General features: G+C 45.6%; 1 protein-coding gene across 1 annotated transcript in view; it reads right to left on the reverse strand.

The window, feature by feature from the left end:
- The window catches only part of LOC311119607 (homer protein homolog 2-like), a gene marked incomplete at its 3' end in the record, with an annotated part of 65,331 nt that overhangs the window by 21,066 nt on the left and 22,628 nt on the right, over positions 1-21,637 (reverse strand). The window contains exon 2 of the mRNA XM_084194285.1: positions 6,713-6,869. Within this exon, the coding sequence (XP_084050411.1) occupies positions 6,713-6,869 (157 nt within the window). The remainder of the gene's footprint in view (positions 1-6,712; positions 6,870-21,637) is intronic.

The following is a 21,637-nucleotide window of genomic DNA, read 5'->3' on the forward strand; positions in this document are numbered from 1 at the left end:
CTGTTCAGTTTGAACACTTCCTTCCATTGGAGAGCGGAGTTGATTCTGTTCAGTTGGAACACTTCCTTCCATTGGAGAGCTGAGTTGATTCTGTTCAGTTTGAACACTTCCTTCCCTCAACCCTGACGTTGATGACGTCAAGAGTCAATAGGTTGGTGTCTACACCGTAGAGAAGAGTGTCTATGTGGGCAACGTGATGTGTCTGGCTTGTGCCAGGTGTACAGGTGGAAACTAAAACATGGATCTCACAGCAAACACTATCGAGGGAGACAGGTCATGTTCAGTAGCTAGGGGGAGGTGGGTAGAAGCCTGACCATGTTCAGTAGATAGGGGGAGGTGGGTAGAAGCCTGACCATGTTCAGTAGATAGGGGGAGGTGGGTAGAAGCCTGACCATGTTCAGTAGCTAGGGGGAGGTGGGTAGAAGCCTGACCATGTTCAGTAGATAGGGGGAGGTGGGTAGAAGCCTGACCATGTTCAGTAGATAGGGGGAGGTGGGTAGAAGCCTGACCATGTTCAGAAGCTAGGGGGAGGTGGGTAGAAGCCTGACCATGTTCAGTAGATAGGGGGAGGTGGGTAGAAGCCTGACCATGTTCAGTAGATAGGGGGAGGTGGGTAGAAGCCTGACCATGTTCAGTAGATAGGGGGAGGTGGGTAGAAGCCTGACCATGTTCAGTAGCTAGGGGGAGGTGGGTAGAAGCCTGACCATGTTCAGTAGATAGGGGGAGGTGGGTAGAAGCCTGACCATGTTCAGTAGATAGGGGGAGGTGGGTAGAAGCCTGACCATGTTCAGTAGATAGGGGGAGGTGGGTAGAAGCCTGACCATGTTCAGTAGCTAGGGGGAGGTGGGTAGAAGCCTGACCATGTTCAGTAGATAGGGGGAGGTGAGTAGAAGCCTGACCATGTTCAGTAGCTAGGGGGAGGTGGGTAGAAGCCTGACCATGTTCAGTAGATAGGGGGAGGTGGGTAGAAGCCTGACCATGTTCAGTAGATAGGGGGAGGTGGGTAGAAGCCTGACCATGTTCAGTAGATAGGGGGAGGTGAGTAGAAGCCTGACCATGTTCAGTAGCTAGGGGGAGGTGGGTAGAAGCCTGACCATGTTCAGTAGATAGGGGGAGGTGGGTAGAAGCCTGACCATGTTCAGTAGATAGGGGGAGGTGGGTAGAAGCCTGACCATGTTCAGTAAATAGGGGGAGGTGGGTAGAAGCCTGACCATGTTCAGTAGATAGGGGGAGGTGGGTAGAAGCCTGACCATGTTCAGTAGATAGGGGGAGGTGGGTAGAAGCCTGACCATGTTCAGTAGCTAGGGGGAGGTGGGTAGAAGCCTGACCATGTTCAGTAGCTAGGGGAGGTGGGTAGAAGCCTGACCATGTTCAGTAGATAGGGGGAGGTGGGTAGAAGCCTGACCATGTTCAGTAGATAGGGGGAGGTGGGTAGAAGCCTGACCATGTTCAGTAGATAGGGGGAGGTGGGTAGAAGCCTGACCATGTTCAGTAGATAGGGGGAGGTGGGTAGAAGCCTGACCATGTTCAGTAGATAGGGGGAGGTGGGTAGAAGCCTGACCATGTTCAGTAAATAGGGGGAGGTGGGTAGAAGCCTGACCATGTTCAGTAGATAGGGGGAGGTGGGTAGAAGCCTGACCATGTTCAGTAGATAGGGGGAGGTGGGTAGAAGCCTGACCATGTTCAGTAGCTAGGGGGAGGTGGGTAGAAGCCTGACCATGTTCAGTAGCTAGGGGAGGTGGGTAGAAGCCTGACCATGTTCAGTAGATAGGGGGAGGTGGGTAGAAGCCTGACCATGTTCAGTAGATAGGGGGAGGTGGGTAGAAGCCTGACCATGTTCAGTAGATAGGGGGAGGTGGGTAGAAGCCTGACCATGTTCAGTAGATAGGGGGAGGTGGGTAGAAGCCTGACCATGTTCAGTAGATAGGGGGAGGTGGGTAGAAGCCTGACCATGTTCAGTAAATAGGGGGAGGTGGGTAGAAGCCTGACCATGTTCAGTAGCTAGGGGGAGGTGGGTAGAAGCCTGACCATGTTCAGTAGATAGGGGGAGGTGGGTAGAAGCCTGACCATGTTCAGTAGATAGGGGGAGGTGGGTAGAAGCCTGACCATGTTCAGTAGATAGGGGGAGGTGGGTAGAAGCCTGACCATGTTCAGTAGATAGGGGGAGGTGGGTAGAAGCCTGACCATGTTCAGTAGCTAGGGGGAGGTGGGTAGAAGCCTGACCATGTTCAGTAGCTAGGGGAGGTGGGTAGAAGCCTGACCATGTTCAGTAGATAGGGGGAGGTGGGTAGAAGCCTGACCATGTTCAGTAGATAGGGGGAGGTGGGTAGAAGCCTGACCATGTTCAGTAGATAGGGGGAGGTGGGTAGAAGCCTGACCATGTTCAGTAGATAGGGGGAGGTGGGTAGAAGCCTGACCATGTTCAGTAGATAGGGGGAGGTGGGTAGAAGCCTGACCATGTTCAGTAAATAGGGGGAGGTGGGTAGAAGCCTGACCATGTTCAGTAGCTAGGGGGAGGTGGGTAGAAGCCCGACCATGTTCAGTAGATAGGGGGAGGTGGGTAGAAGCCTGACCATGTTCAGTAGATAGGGGGAGGTGGGTAGAAGCCTGACCATGTTCAGTAGATAGGGGGAGGTGGGTAGAAGCCTGACCATGTTCAGTAGCTAGGGGGAGGTGGTTAGAAGCCTGACTAGCTGTGTTGTATAGTAATGCATGGTTGATCTGTTCTCTGCATCGTGCTCAGTGAGGTTTCACTGTCTGAGAGGAGATAGGAGCCAACGTCAAGCTGATCTCCATTTAGACACTGTAGCTGTTGGCAGACAGACAGACAGACAGAGACAGACAGACAGAGACAGACAGACAGAGACAGACAGACACAGACAGAGACAGACAGAGACAGACAGACAGACAGACAGACAGACAGACAGACAGACAACGCAAGAGAGCAAGAGTGTGGGTGTGTGTGTGTGTGTGTGAGAGAGTGAGTGAGTGAGTGAGAGAGAGAGAGTGTGTGTGAATATGGTGTGTGTGGGTGGGGTGCTCCAGGAGTTGCCCTTTAAAGGTTCTTCTCCTAGCCGTCACCCCCCCACCCCCTTCCCTCACCCCCTCCCCTCACATTACCCAGTGACAACACATCGGGGGGGGTCGTCTCCTCCTCACCCTCTCATAGCCTCAGCAGACTCTCTGAGGAAAATACTAATTACCCCTTCTATCCACCACACACACACACACACACACACACACACACACACACACACTGATATCAATTGTTTGAGAGTAAGGCTGACCACATTTAGTCGACTGGTTGATTGTTTGGTTGATAGGCTGTTGGGTCAACAGATTTCTTTAGTCGAACAGTAGCAAAAACAATAATAATATCATGGTGTACAAGACACCTGTCTGATTGGCTCCTGTCTGAGCGGACTGATCCATTGTGGAGGCCGTGGGGATGGCACAGTCCATCAGTCTAAGACAATGCGGCGGAGGCAGCAGCGGAGTTAGGAGACGAGAAAACAGCACTTGGGACGATAGGTTATTGACTAACTTTTAAATCTGCCTGGCTTTATAAATCATCCATATATTACACTATACTGTCTATACAAAAGTATGTGGACACCCGTTCAAATTAGTGAATTTCGGCTATTTCAGCCACACCCGTTGCTGACAGGTGTATAACATCGAGCACACCGCCGTGCAATCTCCATAGACAAACCTTGGCAGTAGAATGGCCTGTACTGAAGTCCTCAAAGAATTTCAACGTGGCACCGTCATAGGATGCCGCCTTTCCAACAAGTCAGTTTAAATCAGATTTCTGGCCTGCTAGAACTGCCCCGGTCAACTGTAAGTGCTGTTATTGTGAAGTGGAAACATCTAGGAGCAACAACGGCTCGACGCAAAGTGGTAGGCCACACAAGCTCACAGAACAGGACCACCGAGTGCTGAAGCGCGTAAAAATGGTCTGTCCTCGGTTGCAACGCAAACTACCAAGTTCCAAACTGCTTCTGGAAGCAGAATAACTATTTGTCGGAAGCTTCATGAAATGGGTTTCCATGGCCAAGCAGCCGCACACAAGCCTAAGCGTCGGCTGTAGTGGTGTAAAGCTCGTCCCCATTGGACTCTGGAGCAGTGGAAACGCATTCTCTGGAGTGATGAATCACCCTTCACCATCTGGCAGTCCAACGGACGCATCTGTGTTGGGCGGATGCCAGGAGAACGCTACCTGCCCAAATGCATAGTGCCAACTGTAAAGTTTGGTGGAGGAGGAATAATGGTCTGGGGCTGTTTTTCATGGTTTGGGCTAGGCCCCTTAGTACCAGTGAAGGGAAATCTTAACGCTACAGCATACATGACATTCTAGCTGATTCTGTGCTTCCAACTTTGTGGCAACAATTTGGGGAAGGCCCTTTCCTGTTTCAGCATGACAATGCCCCCGTGCACAAAGCAGAAATGGTTTGTCGAGAGCGGTGTGGAAAAACTTGACTGGCCTGCACAGAGCCCTGACCTCAACCCCATCGAACACCTTTCGGATGAATTGGAACGCTGACTGCGAGCCAGGCCTAATCGCCCAACATCAGTGCCCGACCTCACTAATGCTCTTGTGGCTGAATGGAAGCAAGTCCCCTCAGCAATGTTCCAACATCTAGTGGAAAGCCTTCCCAGAAGAGTGGAGGGTGTTATAGCAGCAAAGGGGGGGGGACCAACTCCATATTAATGCCCATGATTTTGGAATGAGATGTTCAATGAGCAGGTGTCCACATACCTTTGGTCATGTTTGAGTGTTTGTTTAATAGCCTACTGACTCCGTGAGCACCAAGCCTCAGGCAACCACAACATGTCGGATAAACAATTTCACAAATTCGGCTGTTTTTTAATCTTTGCTATACTGTAATAAAAAAGGCTTTACAGTTTTTTCCCCCCGTTAGAACAGCCTCTCTGGTACTTATCATTTATTTAGTGTTGTTTACACTTCAGAAAAATACCATCTATAATAATAATAATAATAATAATAATAATAATAAACATTTATAATAATAATAATCCTATTTTTTCTTAATCTCCTTATTGTTGTTATTATTGATATTATTATTATGATCATCATTATATTAATAAGTAATGTCGTTATCATTAGTAGGCTTAGTATAGCAGCCTTGTATAACCACCATCAAGAGCGTATCTTGTTAAGTCTTAATTAAGTCTTAAGTCTCTGTAGCTCAATTGGTAGAGCATGGCGCTTGTAACGCCAGGGTAGTGGGTTCGATCCCCGGGACCACCCATACGTAAAAATTTATGCGCACAGGACTGTAAGTCGCTTTGGATAAAAGCGTCTGCTAAATGGCATATTATTATTATTATTATTATTATTATAATACCATAACTTAGGCCTATATTTCAATACTTATATAGACTACTGTATCAATCAAATCATTCATTCGTTCATGTCATCACACAGCACGAGTCACTCATGATTTGAAATTCAAATCAAGTTTTTAAATTAAATAAAAGCGATCCTTGAATAATTAGCGTAAACAATAAATAATACGTTCCATTTCGGAAATTGTGAATGAATGCGACTGTTTTTAGTCTTTGCTGTAATAAAGGCTTTACAAAAAAATAAAAAATAACATTACAACAGACTCTCTGGTATAGATATATATATATATCTCTGCTTATAACTGATTTAGTGTTGTTTACAGTGTTCCAAACAGTCTGAAAAAAATATATTGTAATCTAACAGCACCTGTTTGGTCCACATAATTTGCACGCAGCGCTTACTCCTTACCTTCTTTTTCTTGATCTCCAGTATTTTCCACAACTAGTCAAATTCATTCCACACGTCCGACTTCCCCTTTACCTCCTGAGCAACCAGTAAACATTACCCTGTTTCCAGTTTATTCGTCACGTCCTCTGCATCAATTTTACTGTCACATGTGTTCGGAGTTTGTTATAACCAATTTATTGATGTGATTATGATATGCAATAGGTCAGGCCCTATTGGTCACGTGCATGCGATGCATACATGTGTCACGTAAAGAGAGCAAGGGTTTAGGGAATGTTTTTCCTACAAAAATGAGGGATTTCGGTAACAGAACTTTTCAGTCGGAAATGGCTGTAATTATGTTGCAGCTTCAGCAACACGGACAGCGTGATGAACACAACACATGTTCTGTGGTGGTCGCTGTAGCAGGGAGGAGAGAGACAATGGGTGCTAGTCACATAGTCCCTCACTGTAAAAAAAATAAATAATTTAACACAGCGCAACAAGTCTGAGCACAACCAAATCAATTGCGGTCAGACTCCCTCTAGCCATTTGTGTGTCTTAATTATTTCATCAAACAGATCGCTGAAAAGCATCAGGCAAGCTCAGTGCATATGGTTGATTTGATTAGAACACATAGGATGTGTCTATATATGGAAAAATACATTGTAAAATGTAGACCAATCGATTGGTTGAACGGTCGAGAGTTGTCGAGAGTTGTCATAGGATGTGTCTATATATGGTCGACTAAGATCGTTTTTTTTTCCCCCTAGTTGAATAAGACAAACATCTGTTGCGGTCGTGTCACCAACACGTACGAGCCATAAAACCCTGTAACACAGACACGTCCACAGTGATTGACAGACGTTCACAAAGACATCCAGACACACACACACACGTCCTGACTCCCCACCACGTCCTCCCAACCCTAACACACACACACACACTCACCCCTACCTTGGATCCATCTACACTGATGATGCGGTAGCTGTTGCGTGTGGAGTCGTAGAAGTAGGATACTGTGACTGCCTGTTTGCTGGCTGGGACCCAGTTCTTCTTGGTGGTCGGGTCAATCTGGAACACATGGGCTCTGGTGGTGAAGATCGGCTGCTCCCTGCACGAGACAGAGAGAGCCAGAGAGAGAGAGAGAGAGAGAGAGAGAGAGAGAGAAAACAAAAAGAGAATTACTTGACACATTGGAAAGAACAAACAAAAAAACAGAGCAAACTAGAATGCTATTTGGCCCTAAACAGAGAGTACACAGTGGCAGAATACCTGACCACTGTGACTGACCCAAACTTAAGGAAAGCTTTGACTATGTACAGACTCAGTGAGCATAGCCTTGCTATTGAGAAAGGCCGCCGTAGGCAGACCTGGCTCTCAAGAGAAGACAGGCTATGTGCACACTGCCCACAAAATGAGGTGGAAACTGAGCTGCACTTCCTAACCTCCTGCCAAATGTATGACCATATTAGAGACACATATTTCCCTCAGATTACAGCGATCCACAAAGAATTCGAAAACAAACCCAATTTTGATAAACTCCCTTATCTACTGGGTGAAAAACCACAGTGTGCCATCACAGCTGCAAGATTTGTGACCTGTTGTCACAAGAAAAGGGCAACCAGTGAAGAACAAACACCATTGTAAATACAACCCATATTTATGTTTATTTATTTTCCCATTTGTACTTTAACTATTTGCACATTGTTACAACACTGTATATATACATAATATGACATTTGAAATATCTTTATTCTTTTGGAACTTCTGAGTGTAATGTTTACTGTTAATATCTATTTCACTTGATTTGGCAATGTTAACACACATTTCCCATGCCAATAAAGCCCTTAAATTGAAAGAGAGAGAGAGAGAGAGAGAGAGAGAGAGAGAGAGAGAGAGAGAGAGAGAGAGAGAGAGAGAGAGAGAGAGAGAGAGAGAGAGAGAGAGAGAGAGAGAGAGAGAGAGAGAATTAGGAGACCTCTAGTTTGGGTTGGAAGCTTCTATTAATGAATGGTTTGGGGTGTTGGAAACTCCCATCTATTCTATTGGTCAGTCTAAGAGCACATGCGTGTATAAGGGTGCAAATACTGAAAGTAACAGGACTGGAAAAACACTGAAGAACTAGATGTGACAGTTGAGTACTGAGAGAGAGCCATGTCAGTAGTTCTGTCTGCTGCAGCATTACCTATTCCTGTGGCAGTCCCCTGGGATGCCAGATTCTGAGTCTCCCTCCCAGTGGAGAGCAGGTGTTAATGTAACACTAACCCTGGTGTCACCTGGCAACCCACAGCCATTAGCACTTCATCAGTTCAAGCCTCTCAGAGGAGGGAAGGAAAACACACAGGCACCACACTAAGCCCCATCAAGTCATAGGGAGCAGAAACGCCCAGTCTCACAGGAGGGAAGGAATACACACAGGCACCACACTAAGCCCCATCAAGTCATAGGGAGCAGAAACGCCCAGTCTCACAGGAGGGAAGGAATACACACAGGCACCACACTAAGCCCCATCAAGTCATCGGGAGCAGAAACGCCCAGTCTCACAGGAGGGAAGGAATACACACAGGCACCACACTAAGCCCCATCAAGTCATCGGGAGCAGAAACGCCCAGTCTCAGGTGATCACAGGGTATCAGAGTCCTGCTGGTCAGCTATTTAAATACACGGCTGCATTTAGACTAGGGCTGGTAATGGTGAAAGACGTCACGATAAGATGTGATCAACATACTTACAGTGAGGGGAAAAAAGTATTTGATCCCCTGCTGATTTTGTACGTTTGCCCACTGACAAAGAAATGATCAGTCTATCATTTTAATGGTAGGTTTATTTGAACAGTGAGAGACAGAATAACAACAACAAAAATCCAGAAAAACGCATGTCAAAAATGTTAGAAATTGATTTGCATTTTAAATGAGGGAAATTAGTATTTGACCCCTCTGCAAAACATGACTTAGTACTTGGTGGCAAAACCCTTGTTGGCAATCACAGAGGTCAGACGTTTCTTGTAGTTGGCCACCAGGTTTGCACACATCTCAGGAGGGATTTTGTCCCACTCCTCTTTGCAGATCTTCTCCAAGTCATTAAGGTTTCGAGGCTGACGTTTGGCAACTCGAACCTTCAGATCCCTCCACAGATTTTCTATGGGATTAAAGGTCTGGAGACTGGCTAGGCCACTAAAGGACCTTAATGTGCTTCTTCTTGAGCCACTCCTTTGTTGCCTTGGCCGTGTGTTTTGGGTCATTGTCATGCTGGAATACCCCATCCACGACCCATTTTCAATGCCCTGGCTGAGGGAAGGAGGTTCTCACCCAAGATTTGACGGTACATGGCCCCATCCGGTGAAGTTGTCCTGTCCCCTTAGCAGAAAAACACCCCCAAAGCATAATGTTTCCACCTCCATGTTTGACGGTGGGGATGGTGTTCTTGGGGTCATAGGCAGCCTTCCTCCTCCTCCAAACACGGCGAGTTGAGTTGACGCCAAAGAGCTCCATTTTGGTCTCATCTGACCACAACACTTTCACCCAGTTCTCCTCTGAATCATTCAGATGTTCATTGGCAAACTTCAGACGGGCCTGTATATGTGCTTTCTTGAGCAGGGGGACCTTGCGGGCGCTGCAGAATTTCAGTCCTTCACGGCGTAGTGTGTTACCAATTGTTTTCTTGGTGACTATGGTCCCAGCTGCCTTGAGATTATTGACAAGATCCTCCCGTGTAGTTCTGGGCTGATTCCTCACTGTTCGCATGATCATTGCAACTCCACGAGGTGAGATCTTGCATGGAGCCCCAGGCCGAGGGAGATTGACAGTTATTTTGTGTTTCTTCCATTTGCGAATAATCGCACCAACTCACCAAGCTGCTTGGTGATGGTCTTGTAGCCCATTCCAGCCTTGTGTAGGTCTACAATCTTGTCCCTGACATCCTTGGAGAGCTCTTTGGTCTTGGCCATGGTGGAGAGTTTGGAATCTGATTGATTGATTGATTGTTTCTGTGGACAGGTGTCTTTTATACAGGTAACAAACTGAGATTAGGAGCACTCCCTTTAAGAGTGTGCTCCTAATCTCAGCTCGTTACCTGTATAAAAAGACACCTGGGAGCCAGAAATCTTTCTGATTGAGAGGGGGTCAAATACTTATTTCCCTCATTAAAATGCAAATCCATTTATAATGTTGTTATTCTGTCTCTCACTGTTCAAATAAACCTACCATTAAAATTATAGACTGATCATTTCTTTGTCAGTGGGCAAACGTACAAAATCAGCAGGGGATCAAATACTTTTTTCCCTCACTGTAGGTGCGATTCTCACAATTCTCAACCAAGATTTTATTGTTCCAAACATATTGCTCACTGTATGTCTGCTGCAGAGAGATGAGAGACATGAGAAAACTAATGTTGATCAGTCAGGGAAACAAAAGTGCTGAAAACATCTTGGCTTACTATTTAAAGAGCTGGAGAACAAGCTATAGGATTTTTTTTTAACAGAGTTTTGGCGCAGGTACAAACGAATAGCGCTAGCTAACGCTACCTACAGTAGCAATTTTTTTTATTAAAATAATATATATACACACACACACACACACACACACACACACACACACACACACACACACAACCACTTAAAAGTTTGGACACCTACTCATTCAAGGTTCTCTCTTTATTTTGACTATTTTCTACATTGTAGAATAATAGTGAAGACACCAAAACTATGAAATAACACATATGGAATCATGTAGTAACCAAAAAAGTGTTAAACAAATCCAAATATATGTTATATTTGAGATTCTTCAAATAGCCACCCTTTGCCTTGATGACAGCTTTGCACACTCTTGGCATTCTCTCAACCTGCTTCACCTGGAATGCTTTTCCAACAGTCTTGAAGGAGTTCCCACACATGCTTAGCTCTTGTTGGCTGCTTTTCCTTCACTCTGCATTCCGACTCATCCCAAACCATCTCAATTGGGTTGAGGTTGGGGGATTATGGAGGCCAGGTCTTCTGATGCAGCACTCCATCACTCTCCTTCTTGGTGAAATAGCCCTTACACAGCCTGGAGGTGTGTTGGGTCATTGTCCTGTTGAAAAACAAATGATAGTCCCACTAAGCCCAAACCAGATGGAATGTTGTATCGCTGCAGAATGCTGTGGTAGCCATGCTGGTTAAGTGTGCCTTGAATTCTAAATAGATCACAGACAGTGTCACCAGAAAAGCACCCCCACACCATAACACCACCTCCATGCTTTACGGTGGGAACTACACATGCGGAGATCATCCATTCACCCACAACGCATCTCACAAAGACATAGCGGTTGGAACCAAAAATCTCAAATTTGGACTCCAGATCAAACAGCAAATTTCCACTGGTCTAATGTCCATTGCTCGTGTTTCTTGGCCCAAGCAGGTCTCTTCTTCTTATTGGTGTCCTTTAGTGGTGGTTTCTTTGCAGCAATTCAACCATGAAGGCCTGATTCACACAGTTCCCTCTGAACAGTTGATGTTGAGATGTGTCTGTTGCTTGAACTTTGTGAAGCATTTATTTGGCCTGGAATTTCTGAGGCTGGTAAGTCTAATGAATTTATCCTCTGCAGCAGAGGTAACTCTGGGTCTTCCATTCCTGTGGCGGTCCTCACGAGAGACAGTTTCATCATAGCGCTTGATGGTTTTTGCGACTGCACTTCAAGAAACTTTCAAAGTTCTTGAAATGTTCCTAATTGACTGACCTTCATGTCTTAAAGTAATGATGGACTGTCGTTTCTCTTTGGTCATTTGAGCTGTTCTTACCATAATATGGACTTGGTCTTTTACCAAATAGGGCTATCTTCTGTATACCACCCCTACCTTGTCACAACACAACTGATTGGCTAAAACGCATTAAGAAGGAAATACATTCCACAAATTAACTTTTAAGAAGGCACACCTGTTAATTGAAATGCATTCCAGGTGACTACCTCATGAAGCTGGTTGAGAGAATGCCAAGAGTGTGTAAAGCTGTCATCAAGGCAAAGGGTGGCTATTTGAAGAATCTCAAATATATTTTGACACTTTGTTTACTACATGATTCCATATGTGTTATTTCATAGTGTTGATGTCTTCACTATTATTCTACAATGTAGAAAATAGTCAAAATAAAGAAAACCCCTTGAATGAGTAGGTGTGTCCAAACATTTGACTGTATGTATGTATGTATGTATGTATGTATGTATGTATGTATGTATGTATGTATGTATGTATGTATGTATGTATGTATGTATGTATGTATGTATGTATGTATGTATGTATGTATGTATGTATGCATGCATGCATGCATATACTTTTTATTTGGAGTCAAATACCGATATAATATCATCCAAAAATATCAATATGTCTCTATCAATTCTTCCCCCCTCAATAACGAAGACAGTTTACACCTCTGCAGCCCCCTGTTTCCTGTGTGTGTACTGTTTGCCATCTGGTGGGCATCTGTCAGGGAGATTATCACCTGTGCTTCTTGCATTTTGGACATCAAGGGTGTAGGCAACAAGGGTGTAGGCAACAAGGGTGTAGGCAACAAGGGTGTAGGCAACAAGGGTGTAGGCAACAAGGCCGTAAGATTTACACGTCAAAAGCTACATATTCCACATCCTAACAGAGGAAAATACGACTTTTCTACATCGGTAGTAATCGTTTCTTAAAGAAAATTTTAAACACTTTTCAATCAGTGGGAAAATGGGTATTGAATAGTATCTAGATGACCCCGATTTGATTATGATGCCATTTGAACGATACAGCTACAGGCATCTCTCCCAGCATGACTACATTACATTAGGACAAATTAACTCACAACCTCTGTTATTCAGGAACCATTTGAACAATGACTAAATGAGGGACAATCACAGCCACACACACACACATTTAAAAATGTCCTCTTAGATCGATCGTCTGTTCAAATTTTTATAAAGGACAATATAATTGAAAACAGGTATATGAGCTATTCCCTGTCTGTCAGAGTCAGCTAGAGACAGAGCCAATAGGATTGACCTCCTGCCAGCCAGACCAGTCTTTTCTCTCACTCGTTCATTCTGTCATATCCTCAGAGGGCTCTGTACATGTGTGTAGGTGTTGCCACACTCATGCAGAAAGCAAGGTGTGTGTGTGTGTGGGTGTGTGGCCAGGCTCCCATCTCCCAGTAGACAGCCAGTTGTCAGTAAACACACAGGCTGAACACGCAGTGCAGAGCAGAGCCACAGTCAGTCAGTCCGTCCGTCAATCCTCACCTGGTCCTGCCACAGTACAACACCACCTTCCATCCCTTCCTGTTACCACACTCTCTGTGGTTATATGTACATACTTGATTTTTTTACAATTCAAACCAGGAAATCAAACCAATGTAAATGCAGTATGTGATTGTACTGTAGTGTGGTTTTATGTGTGTGGAACCTATAGGTGTGGAAGAGAGTGACTCAGTTTTCTACACTGTGCACACACAACTTTCCTCCGTGGAGGACTATCCAGGACTACTTCATTCTATTTCAGTGCAACTTTATTGATAAGTACTCAGAGGGCGATAGGCATCGCTCCACAGGCCAGCAGAGATGCACAGTTTCATATTCCTTCCCTACTAAGGTATCCTAGGACGTAGACCTATACTAGGAGGTATCCTAGGACGTAGACCTATACTAGGAGGTATCCTAGGACGTAGACCTATACTAGGAGGTATCCTAGGACGTAGACCTATACTAGGAGGTATCCTAGGACGTAGACCTATACTAGGAGGTATCCTAGGACATAGACCTATACTAGGAGGTATCCTAGGACGTAGACCTATACTAGGAGGTATCCTAGGACGTAGACCTATACTAGGAGGTATCCTAGGTCGTAGACCTATACTAGGAGGTATCCTAGGACGTAGACCTATACTAGGAGGTATCCTAGGACATAGACCTATACTAGGAGGTATCCTAGGACGTAGACCTATACTAGGAGGTATCCTAGGACGTAGACCTATACTAGGAGGTATCCTAGGACGTAGACCTATACTAGGAGGTATCCTAGGACGTAGACCTATACTAGGAGGTATCCTAGGACGTAGACCTATACTAGGAGGTATCCTAGGACATAGACCTATACTAGGAGGTATCCTAGGACGTAGACCTATACTAGGAGGTATCCTAGGACGTAGACCTATACTAGGAGGTATCCTAGGACGTAGACCTATACTAGGAGGTATCCTAGGATGTAGACCTATACTAGGAGGTATCCTAGGACATAGACCTATACTAGGAGGTATCCTAGGACATAGACCTATACTAGGAGGTATCCTAGGACGTAGACCTATACTAGGAGGTATCCTAGGACGTAGACCTATACTAGGAGGTATCATTGCAGGGCATGTACTAGGAGGTATCCTAGCAGGGCATGTACTAGGAGGTATCCTAGCAGGGCATGTACTGTTGCCTGTGAAGCCAGTAGGAGTAAACACGTCTGCTCGTTATAATGTGTAACAGTAGGAAGCTAATGCTGCTGTTATTTTGGGGGCATATCTCATGGCTCATCGCCTCCCAGCGATATGGAGCGTTCTGGGTGTGTGTGTCTGTTCCTCACAGTGTTCTGTGTGTGTGTGTGTGTGTGTGTGTGTGTGTGTGTGTTGTCTGTCGCTCTAGTGGTACTGATTATGTGTCTGTAGCTCACAGTGGAGGGCTGAGCAGTGAAAACACTCTTAGGTAAGATGAAAGAGCAGAATTAGGCATCTTATTAAACTTTCATGATCTGGTCTGACAAATCAGTGAGGAAACCCGGCTCCTCTTAACGCACACACACACACTGTACACACACACACACACACACTGTACACACACGCACACACACTGTACACACACGCACACACACACACACTGTACGCACACACACACTGTACGCACACACAGCTCCTGTTCATACACACCTCTCATGTTAGATCTGTCAAGCACACACACACTACCTCACGTTCACACCCTTCACACTAAATCTGTGTCAACAGCACTGCCGGTTTAGATAATAGGAGCTGAGTTGGCTGGATTCATGCATTCACAAAATCTCTCCTCACACTCTTTCCTTTCCTCACACTCTTTCCTTTCCTCCCCTCTTCCTCTCATCCCCTCTTCCTCTCATCTCCTCCCTGCTTCCTCTCGTACTACAGAACATTAAAGTTGAATACACAAAGTGCTGGAGCAACTGCAGTCGGACCACTAGGACAGACAGACAGACACTAGGACAGACAGACAGACACTAGGACAGACAGACAGACAGGCAGCAATGGGCCATTGAGCTAATAATATCATCAGGATTATGGTCCTCAAAGAAATGAAAGCCTTCCTAATAAATTCACTGTCCGCATAATCCTAATCTCAACTCTAATCTGTTTGGAATAATACCCTTTATGCAGATCACTGTTGTGCCGTTTTCAACAGGGGCAGGCGCACAGACACAGAAAGACCTGACCTTTTGAACAAGATGGCGCTGACAGACATAGTCTGGAGCCAGCTATAATAGACATTACCTCTGTCTGGAGCCAGCTATAATAGACATTACCTCTGTCTGGAGCCAGCTATAATAGACATTACCTCTGTCTGGAGCCAGCTATAATAGACATGACCTCTGTCTGGAGCCAGCTATAATAGACATTACCTCTGTCTGGAGCCAGCTATAATAGACATTACCTCTGTCTGGAGCCAGCTATAATAGACATTACCTCTGTCTGGAGCCAGCTATAATAGACATTACCTCTGTCTGGAGCCAGCTATAATAGACATTACCTCTGTCTGGAGCCAGCTATAATACAGTATATATATATATAGTTGTATTTATTCGCACACACAGGAAAGGGAGGAGAATTGTCAATCACACTGCGTGCATACTGTACACACACACACACACATTATCCATGCCCCCACATTTAAATACACAGAGCAGACATGGAGTTAAATAAGATATACTACAGTACAGTCTCTCAACACAACCACATCAGTCAGATGGGCAGAGAGCACTGACTGGAATATATAGGAGGAGAACAATTACAAGAAAGGTGACAAGAGGAGCTAAATCTGTGGCTTTCAGAAGGCATTTTGAGGACTTTTGGAGGGTTTTCTGATCTCTCGCTCTCGCTCCCTCCTTCTCTCCCTCTCCTCCTCCCCCATCTGGTGCGGCTGAATTTAAATAATTTACAGGTGAGTGGGTAATGAGCTCTCCTCTAGAGAACCAGGACCGACTGTCTTTCCTCTAGAGGACCAGGACCGACTGTCCGTCTGTCTCTCCTCTAGAGGACCAGGACCGACTGTCCGTCTGTCTCTCCTCTAGAGGACCAGGACCGACTGTCCGTCTGTCTCTCCTCTAGAGAACCAGGACCGACTGTCTTTCCTCTAGAGGACCAGGAGACTGTCCGTCTGTCTCTCCTCTAGAGGACCAGGACCGACTGTCCGTCTGTCTCTCCTCTAGAGAACCAGGACCGACTGTCCGTCTGTCTCTCCTCTAGAGAACCAGGACCGACTGTCCGTCTGTCTCTCCTCTAGAGGACCAGGACCGACTGTCTTTCCTCTAGAGAACCAGGACCGACTGTCCGTCTGTCTCTCCTCTAGAGGACCAGGACCGACTGTCCGTCTGTCTCTCCTCTAGAGGACCAGGACCGACTGTCCGTCTGTCTCTCCTCTAGAGGACCAGGACCGACTGTCCGTCTGTCTCTCCTCTAGAGGACCAGGACCGACTGTCCGTCTGTCTCTCCTCTAGAGGACCAGGACCGACTGTCCGTCTGTCTCTCCTCTAGAGGACCAGGACCGACTGTCCGTCTGTCTCTCCTCTAGAGGACCAGGACCGACTGTCCGTCTGTCTCTCCTCTAGAGAACCAGGACCGACTGTCCGTCTGTCTCTCCTCTAGAGGACCAGGACCGACTGTCCGTCTGTCTCTCCTCTAGAGGACCAGGACCGACTGTCCGTCTGTCTCTCCTCTAGAGGACCAGGACCGACTGTCCGTCTGTCTCTCCTCTAGAGGACCAGGACCGACTGTCCGTCTGTCTCTCCTCTAGAGGACCCGGACCGACTGTCCGTCTGTCTCTCCTCTAGAGAACCAGGACCGACTGTCCGTCTGTCTCTCCTCTAGAGGACCAGGACCGACTGTCCGTCTGTCTTTCCTCTAGAGAACCAGGACCGACTGTCCGTCTGTCTCTCCTCTAGAGGACCAGGACCGACTGTCCGTCTGTCTTCCCTCTAGAGAACCAGGACCGACTGTCCGTCTGTCTCTCCTCTAGAGAACCAGGACCGACTGTCCGTCTGTCTCTCCTCTAGAGGACCAGGACCGACTGTCCGTCTGTCTCTCCTCTAGAGAACCAGGACCGACTGTCCGTCTGTCTCTCCTCTAGAGGACCAGGACCGACTGTCCGTCTGTCTCTCCTCTAGAGGACCAGGACCGACTGTCCGTCTGTCTCTCCTCTAGAGGACCAGGACCGACTGTCCGTCTGTCTCTCCTCTAGAGGACCAGGACCGACTGTCCGTCTGTCTCTCCTCTAGAGAACCAGGACCGACTGTCCGTCTGTCTCTCCTCTAGAGAACCAGGACTGAGTCACTGTCTGTCTGGACATCTATCACTCAGTCTGTCCACACCGTCTGTCCACACCGTCCGGTCTCTCTGTATGTCTAGACACTATTCCTTGGCCTTAACACTAAAAAGACCATTTATGCTCCGGGGAAATGTGATTAGGACGTTCCGTACAGAGGGTGTGATGCAATTGCAGAGCCTCCGGTGGCCAAATCGAGCTCCATACCGCATCACAAGGCAGTAGGCTACGCGCAAACGTTCATTCCATAATGCAATTAGCGGGGAAAAACACTGTTGTCGTCAAAATGGTACTGCACATGCGAGCAGGTTTCATGTGACAGATAAAAATATCCGTTAGAAATGTAGAAAGAGAGGAGATCTAAATTAGGCTAGTTTGAATCAAGGTAAGACATGCCCCTCATAATATGTATTAAAACGTTCAGGTTTCAAAACAATTAAGTACATGTTTTCAAAATGCATACTGCCTCCAGCTCATTGCAGAGTGGTGTGTGACGCGGTGATGAAGCCGGCCTTCCGTTGGCGTTTGGTCTTGAAAGCACCACTATATGATGCAGCAGCAGTTCTCGTGCTTTCTGACAGATGTTCCACTCAAAAGGCTCCGTATCTAAATGTATATGCTGTATGTGTGTGATAAATAAGATGCATAACAAATATACTGTACACACGTGCCAATTTAATTTCCACTAAATTATGCAAATTAACCTATAGACCGATAAGCATGACCAGTCAAATGTATTTCCATCAATGAAGAGGCTAATAAACATTATTATTTCGCAATGGGATTTTTTTTCCTTCTTCTCCCGGACAATTGGCCCGGCGTGAATTTTATTTAAAATCGGCTTTTAAAGAATTGTAAAAATCAGACAAAAGCCGGCTATTACCGGCTAACGGAAACTCCGCTCCGTATAGCTCCGCCTTGACATGATTGGGTGACGGTAGGCGTAAACACAAACTCACTTCCTTGACAACAGCCTTGACAACAGCTCTGCGAAGCGTAAGGAGTATGGATGCCCTGACTTCTGCAGAGGCCGTATCCCAGTAAAACGCTGTACGGCCACTGAAGACATCGGATTGACCATACAGAGCCTTTTAGGAAGAGGGCCACAGACTACCAGACTGTGTCAACAATTCATCTCACATATTATCAATGTTTTTATCGTATCAGATAGTCCGGGAGACAAAATGACATGGCTGCATCTGCATTTGACTAATTAAATAATTAAAATCAGTGTAATATGTGAGACTTCATACATCCACCACTGATGAGTTGAGCCCACAGTGAGAGCCTGCATGGCTGTCATGCTAACCTCTGTAGTATAGCAGCACTGTGTTAGCGTGTCGTGCTAACCTCTGTAGTGCAGCAACAGCACTTTGTTAGCGTGTCGTGCTAACCTCTGTAGTGCAGCAACAGCACTGTGTTAGCGTGTCGTGCTAACTTCTGTAGTGCAGCAGCACTGTGTTAGCCTGTTGTGCTAACCTCTGTAGTGCAGCAGCACCGTGAACGCGTCAGTTAGCATGTTGTGCTAACCTCTGTAGTGCATCAACAGCACTTTGTTAGCGTGTCATGCTAACCTCTGTAGTGCAGTAACAGCACTGTGTTAGCGTGTCGTGCTAACCTCTGTAGTGTAGCAGTACTGTGTTAGCGTCAGTTAGCATGTCGTGCTAACCTCTGTAGTGTAGCAGCACTGTGTTAGCGTGTCGTGCTAACCTCTGTAGTGCAGTAACAGCACTGTGTTAGCGTGTCGTGCTAACCTCTGTAGTGCAGCAGCACCAGGCATTATCTACCTCAGAGGAATAAGACACAGCCAGGCAGGAAGGCAGTAATGTTAAGTAATGCATGAATAAGCTTCATAATCTATCTGGTCTTTCCTCTCAAGCCTTGTTAATGTTTTAGTTGACTCACCACTCACACAACCCCTCTTCCTCTACCGTTTTACCTAAAAAGCATATTCCCCATTCAGTACATAGCAAGGAGAGATCAGTCAGGAGCATATTCCCCATTCAGTACATAGCATGGAGAGATCAGTCAGGATATTTCAGAGAGCGTTAGCTTGATAATAATAATTATAATAATATGCCATTTAGCAGACGCTTTTATCCAAAGCGACTTACAGTCATGCGTGCATACATTATATTGTGTATGGGTGGTCCCGGGGATCGAACCCACTACCTTGGCGTTACAAGCGCTGTGCTACAGAGGACCACTTGATGAACTAGTAGAGGATCCAACTATTTAAGGAGCAAGACAGTTTCAGGATGTTATGTTTAGATGGGTTAGACTATGTTATAAATATATGACTATATCAAGGAGAGAGAGAGGCTCCCGGCCATATATCTTAAGCAGCATATGGGGTTCGAACTGTGATATAGCATAAAGGCTTTCAGTCATGTCATATTTGTATTCTGTAGGCAATCCCTGTACAGTACATACCTGTACAAATACAATCCCTGTATTGACCATTGACAGGTCAATAGGGTTATTAGCTGGTGGTTTTAGGTATGGTTTGCTGTCTAGCAGTGTGTCAGTGGCAGAACAGGCGACTGTCAGTTGTTCAAACAACCCGACCTACATTCTACACTCTAGATTAGAACCTTGAACCATTCTAAAGGGATTCTAAAACCATTCCAGTTGCATTCCTAAAAAACACCATCAGATTACACACCTCATTTAACAAAGAAACCTGAGGCTTTAACTTCGGGTGAGAGTTGCACTTTCACTGTAAATGATTTGCTGCTGTGGCAATATAAAGTTGTATATATAGCCTCCCTACTGTTATTTTATTTTACTTCTGCTCTTTTTTTCTCAACACTTTTTTGTTGTTTTATTTTACTTTTTTATTAAAAAATAAATGCACTGTTGGTTAAGGGCTGAAAGTAAGCATTTCACTGTAATGTCTACACCTGTTGTATTTGGCGCATGTGGCCAATACAATTTGATTTGATTTGATTTGAAGTTCACATACACTTAGGTTGGAGACATTAAAACTTGTTTTTCAACCACTCTACACATTTCTTGTTAACAAACTATAGTTTTGGCAAGTCGGTTAGGACATCTACTTTGTGCATGACACAAGTAATTCTTCCAACAATTGTTTACAGACAGATTATTTCACTTATAATTCACTGTATCACAATTGCAGTGGGTCAGAAGTTTACCTACACTAAGTTGACTGTGCCTTTAAACAGCTTGGAAAATTCCAGAAAATGATGTCATGGCTTTAGAAGCTTCTGATAGGCTAATTGACATTATTTGAGTCAATTGGAGGTGTACCTGTGGATGTATTTCAAGGCCTACCTTCAAACTCAGTGCCGCTTTGCTTGACATCATGGGAAAATCAAAAGAAATCAGCCAAGACCTCAGAAAAAAAATTGTAGACCTCCACAAGTCTGGTTCATCCTTGGGAGCAATTTCCAAACGCCTGAAGGTACCACGTTCATCTGTACAAACAATAGTATGCAAGTATAAACACCATGGGACCATGCAGCAGTCATACTGCTCAGGAAGGAGACGCGTTCTGTCTCCTAGAGATGAACGTACTTTGGTGTGAAAAGTGCAAATCAATCCCAGAACAACAGCAAAGGACCTTGTGAAGATGCTGGAGGAAACAGGTACAAAAGTATCTATATCCACAGTAAAACGAGTCCTATATCGACATAACCTGAAAGGCCGCTCAGCAAGGAAGAAGCCACTGCTCCAAAACCGCCATAAAAAAGACAGACTACGGTTTGCAACTGCACATGGGGACATAGATTGTACTTTTTGGAGAAATGTCCTCTGGGCTGATGAAACAAAAATAGAACTGTTTGCCCATAATGACCATCATTATGTTTGTAGGAAAAAGGGGGTGGCTTGCAAGCCGAAGAACACCATCCCAACCGTGAAGCACGGGGGTGGCAGCATTATGCTGTGGGGGTGCTTTGCTGCAGGAGGGACTGGTGCACATTATGTGGATATATTGAAGCAACATCTCAAGACATCAGTCAGGAAGTTAAACCTTGGTCGCAAATGGGTCTTCCAAATGGACAATGACCCCAAGCATACTTCCAAAGTTGTGGCAACATGGCTTAAGGACAACAAAGTAAAGGTATTGGAGTGGCCATCACAAAGCCCTGACCTCAATCCTATAGAACATTTGTGGGCAGAACTGAAAAAGCGTGTGCGAGCAAGGAGGCCTACAAACCTGACTCAGTTACACCAGCTCTGTCAGGAGGAATGGGCCAAAATTCACCCAATTTATTGTGGGAAGCTTGTGGAAGGCTACCCGAAACGTTTGACCCAAGTGAAACAATTTAAAGGCAATGCTACCAAATACTAATTGATTGT

Source organism: Coregonus lavaretus (assembly GCF_964263955.1).
Source record: "Coregonus lavaretus genome assembly, contig: HAP1_SCAFFOLD_428, whole genome shotgun sequence".
NCBI lineage: Eukaryota > Metazoa > Chordata > Actinopteri > Salmoniformes > Salmonidae > Coregonus > Coregonus lavaretus.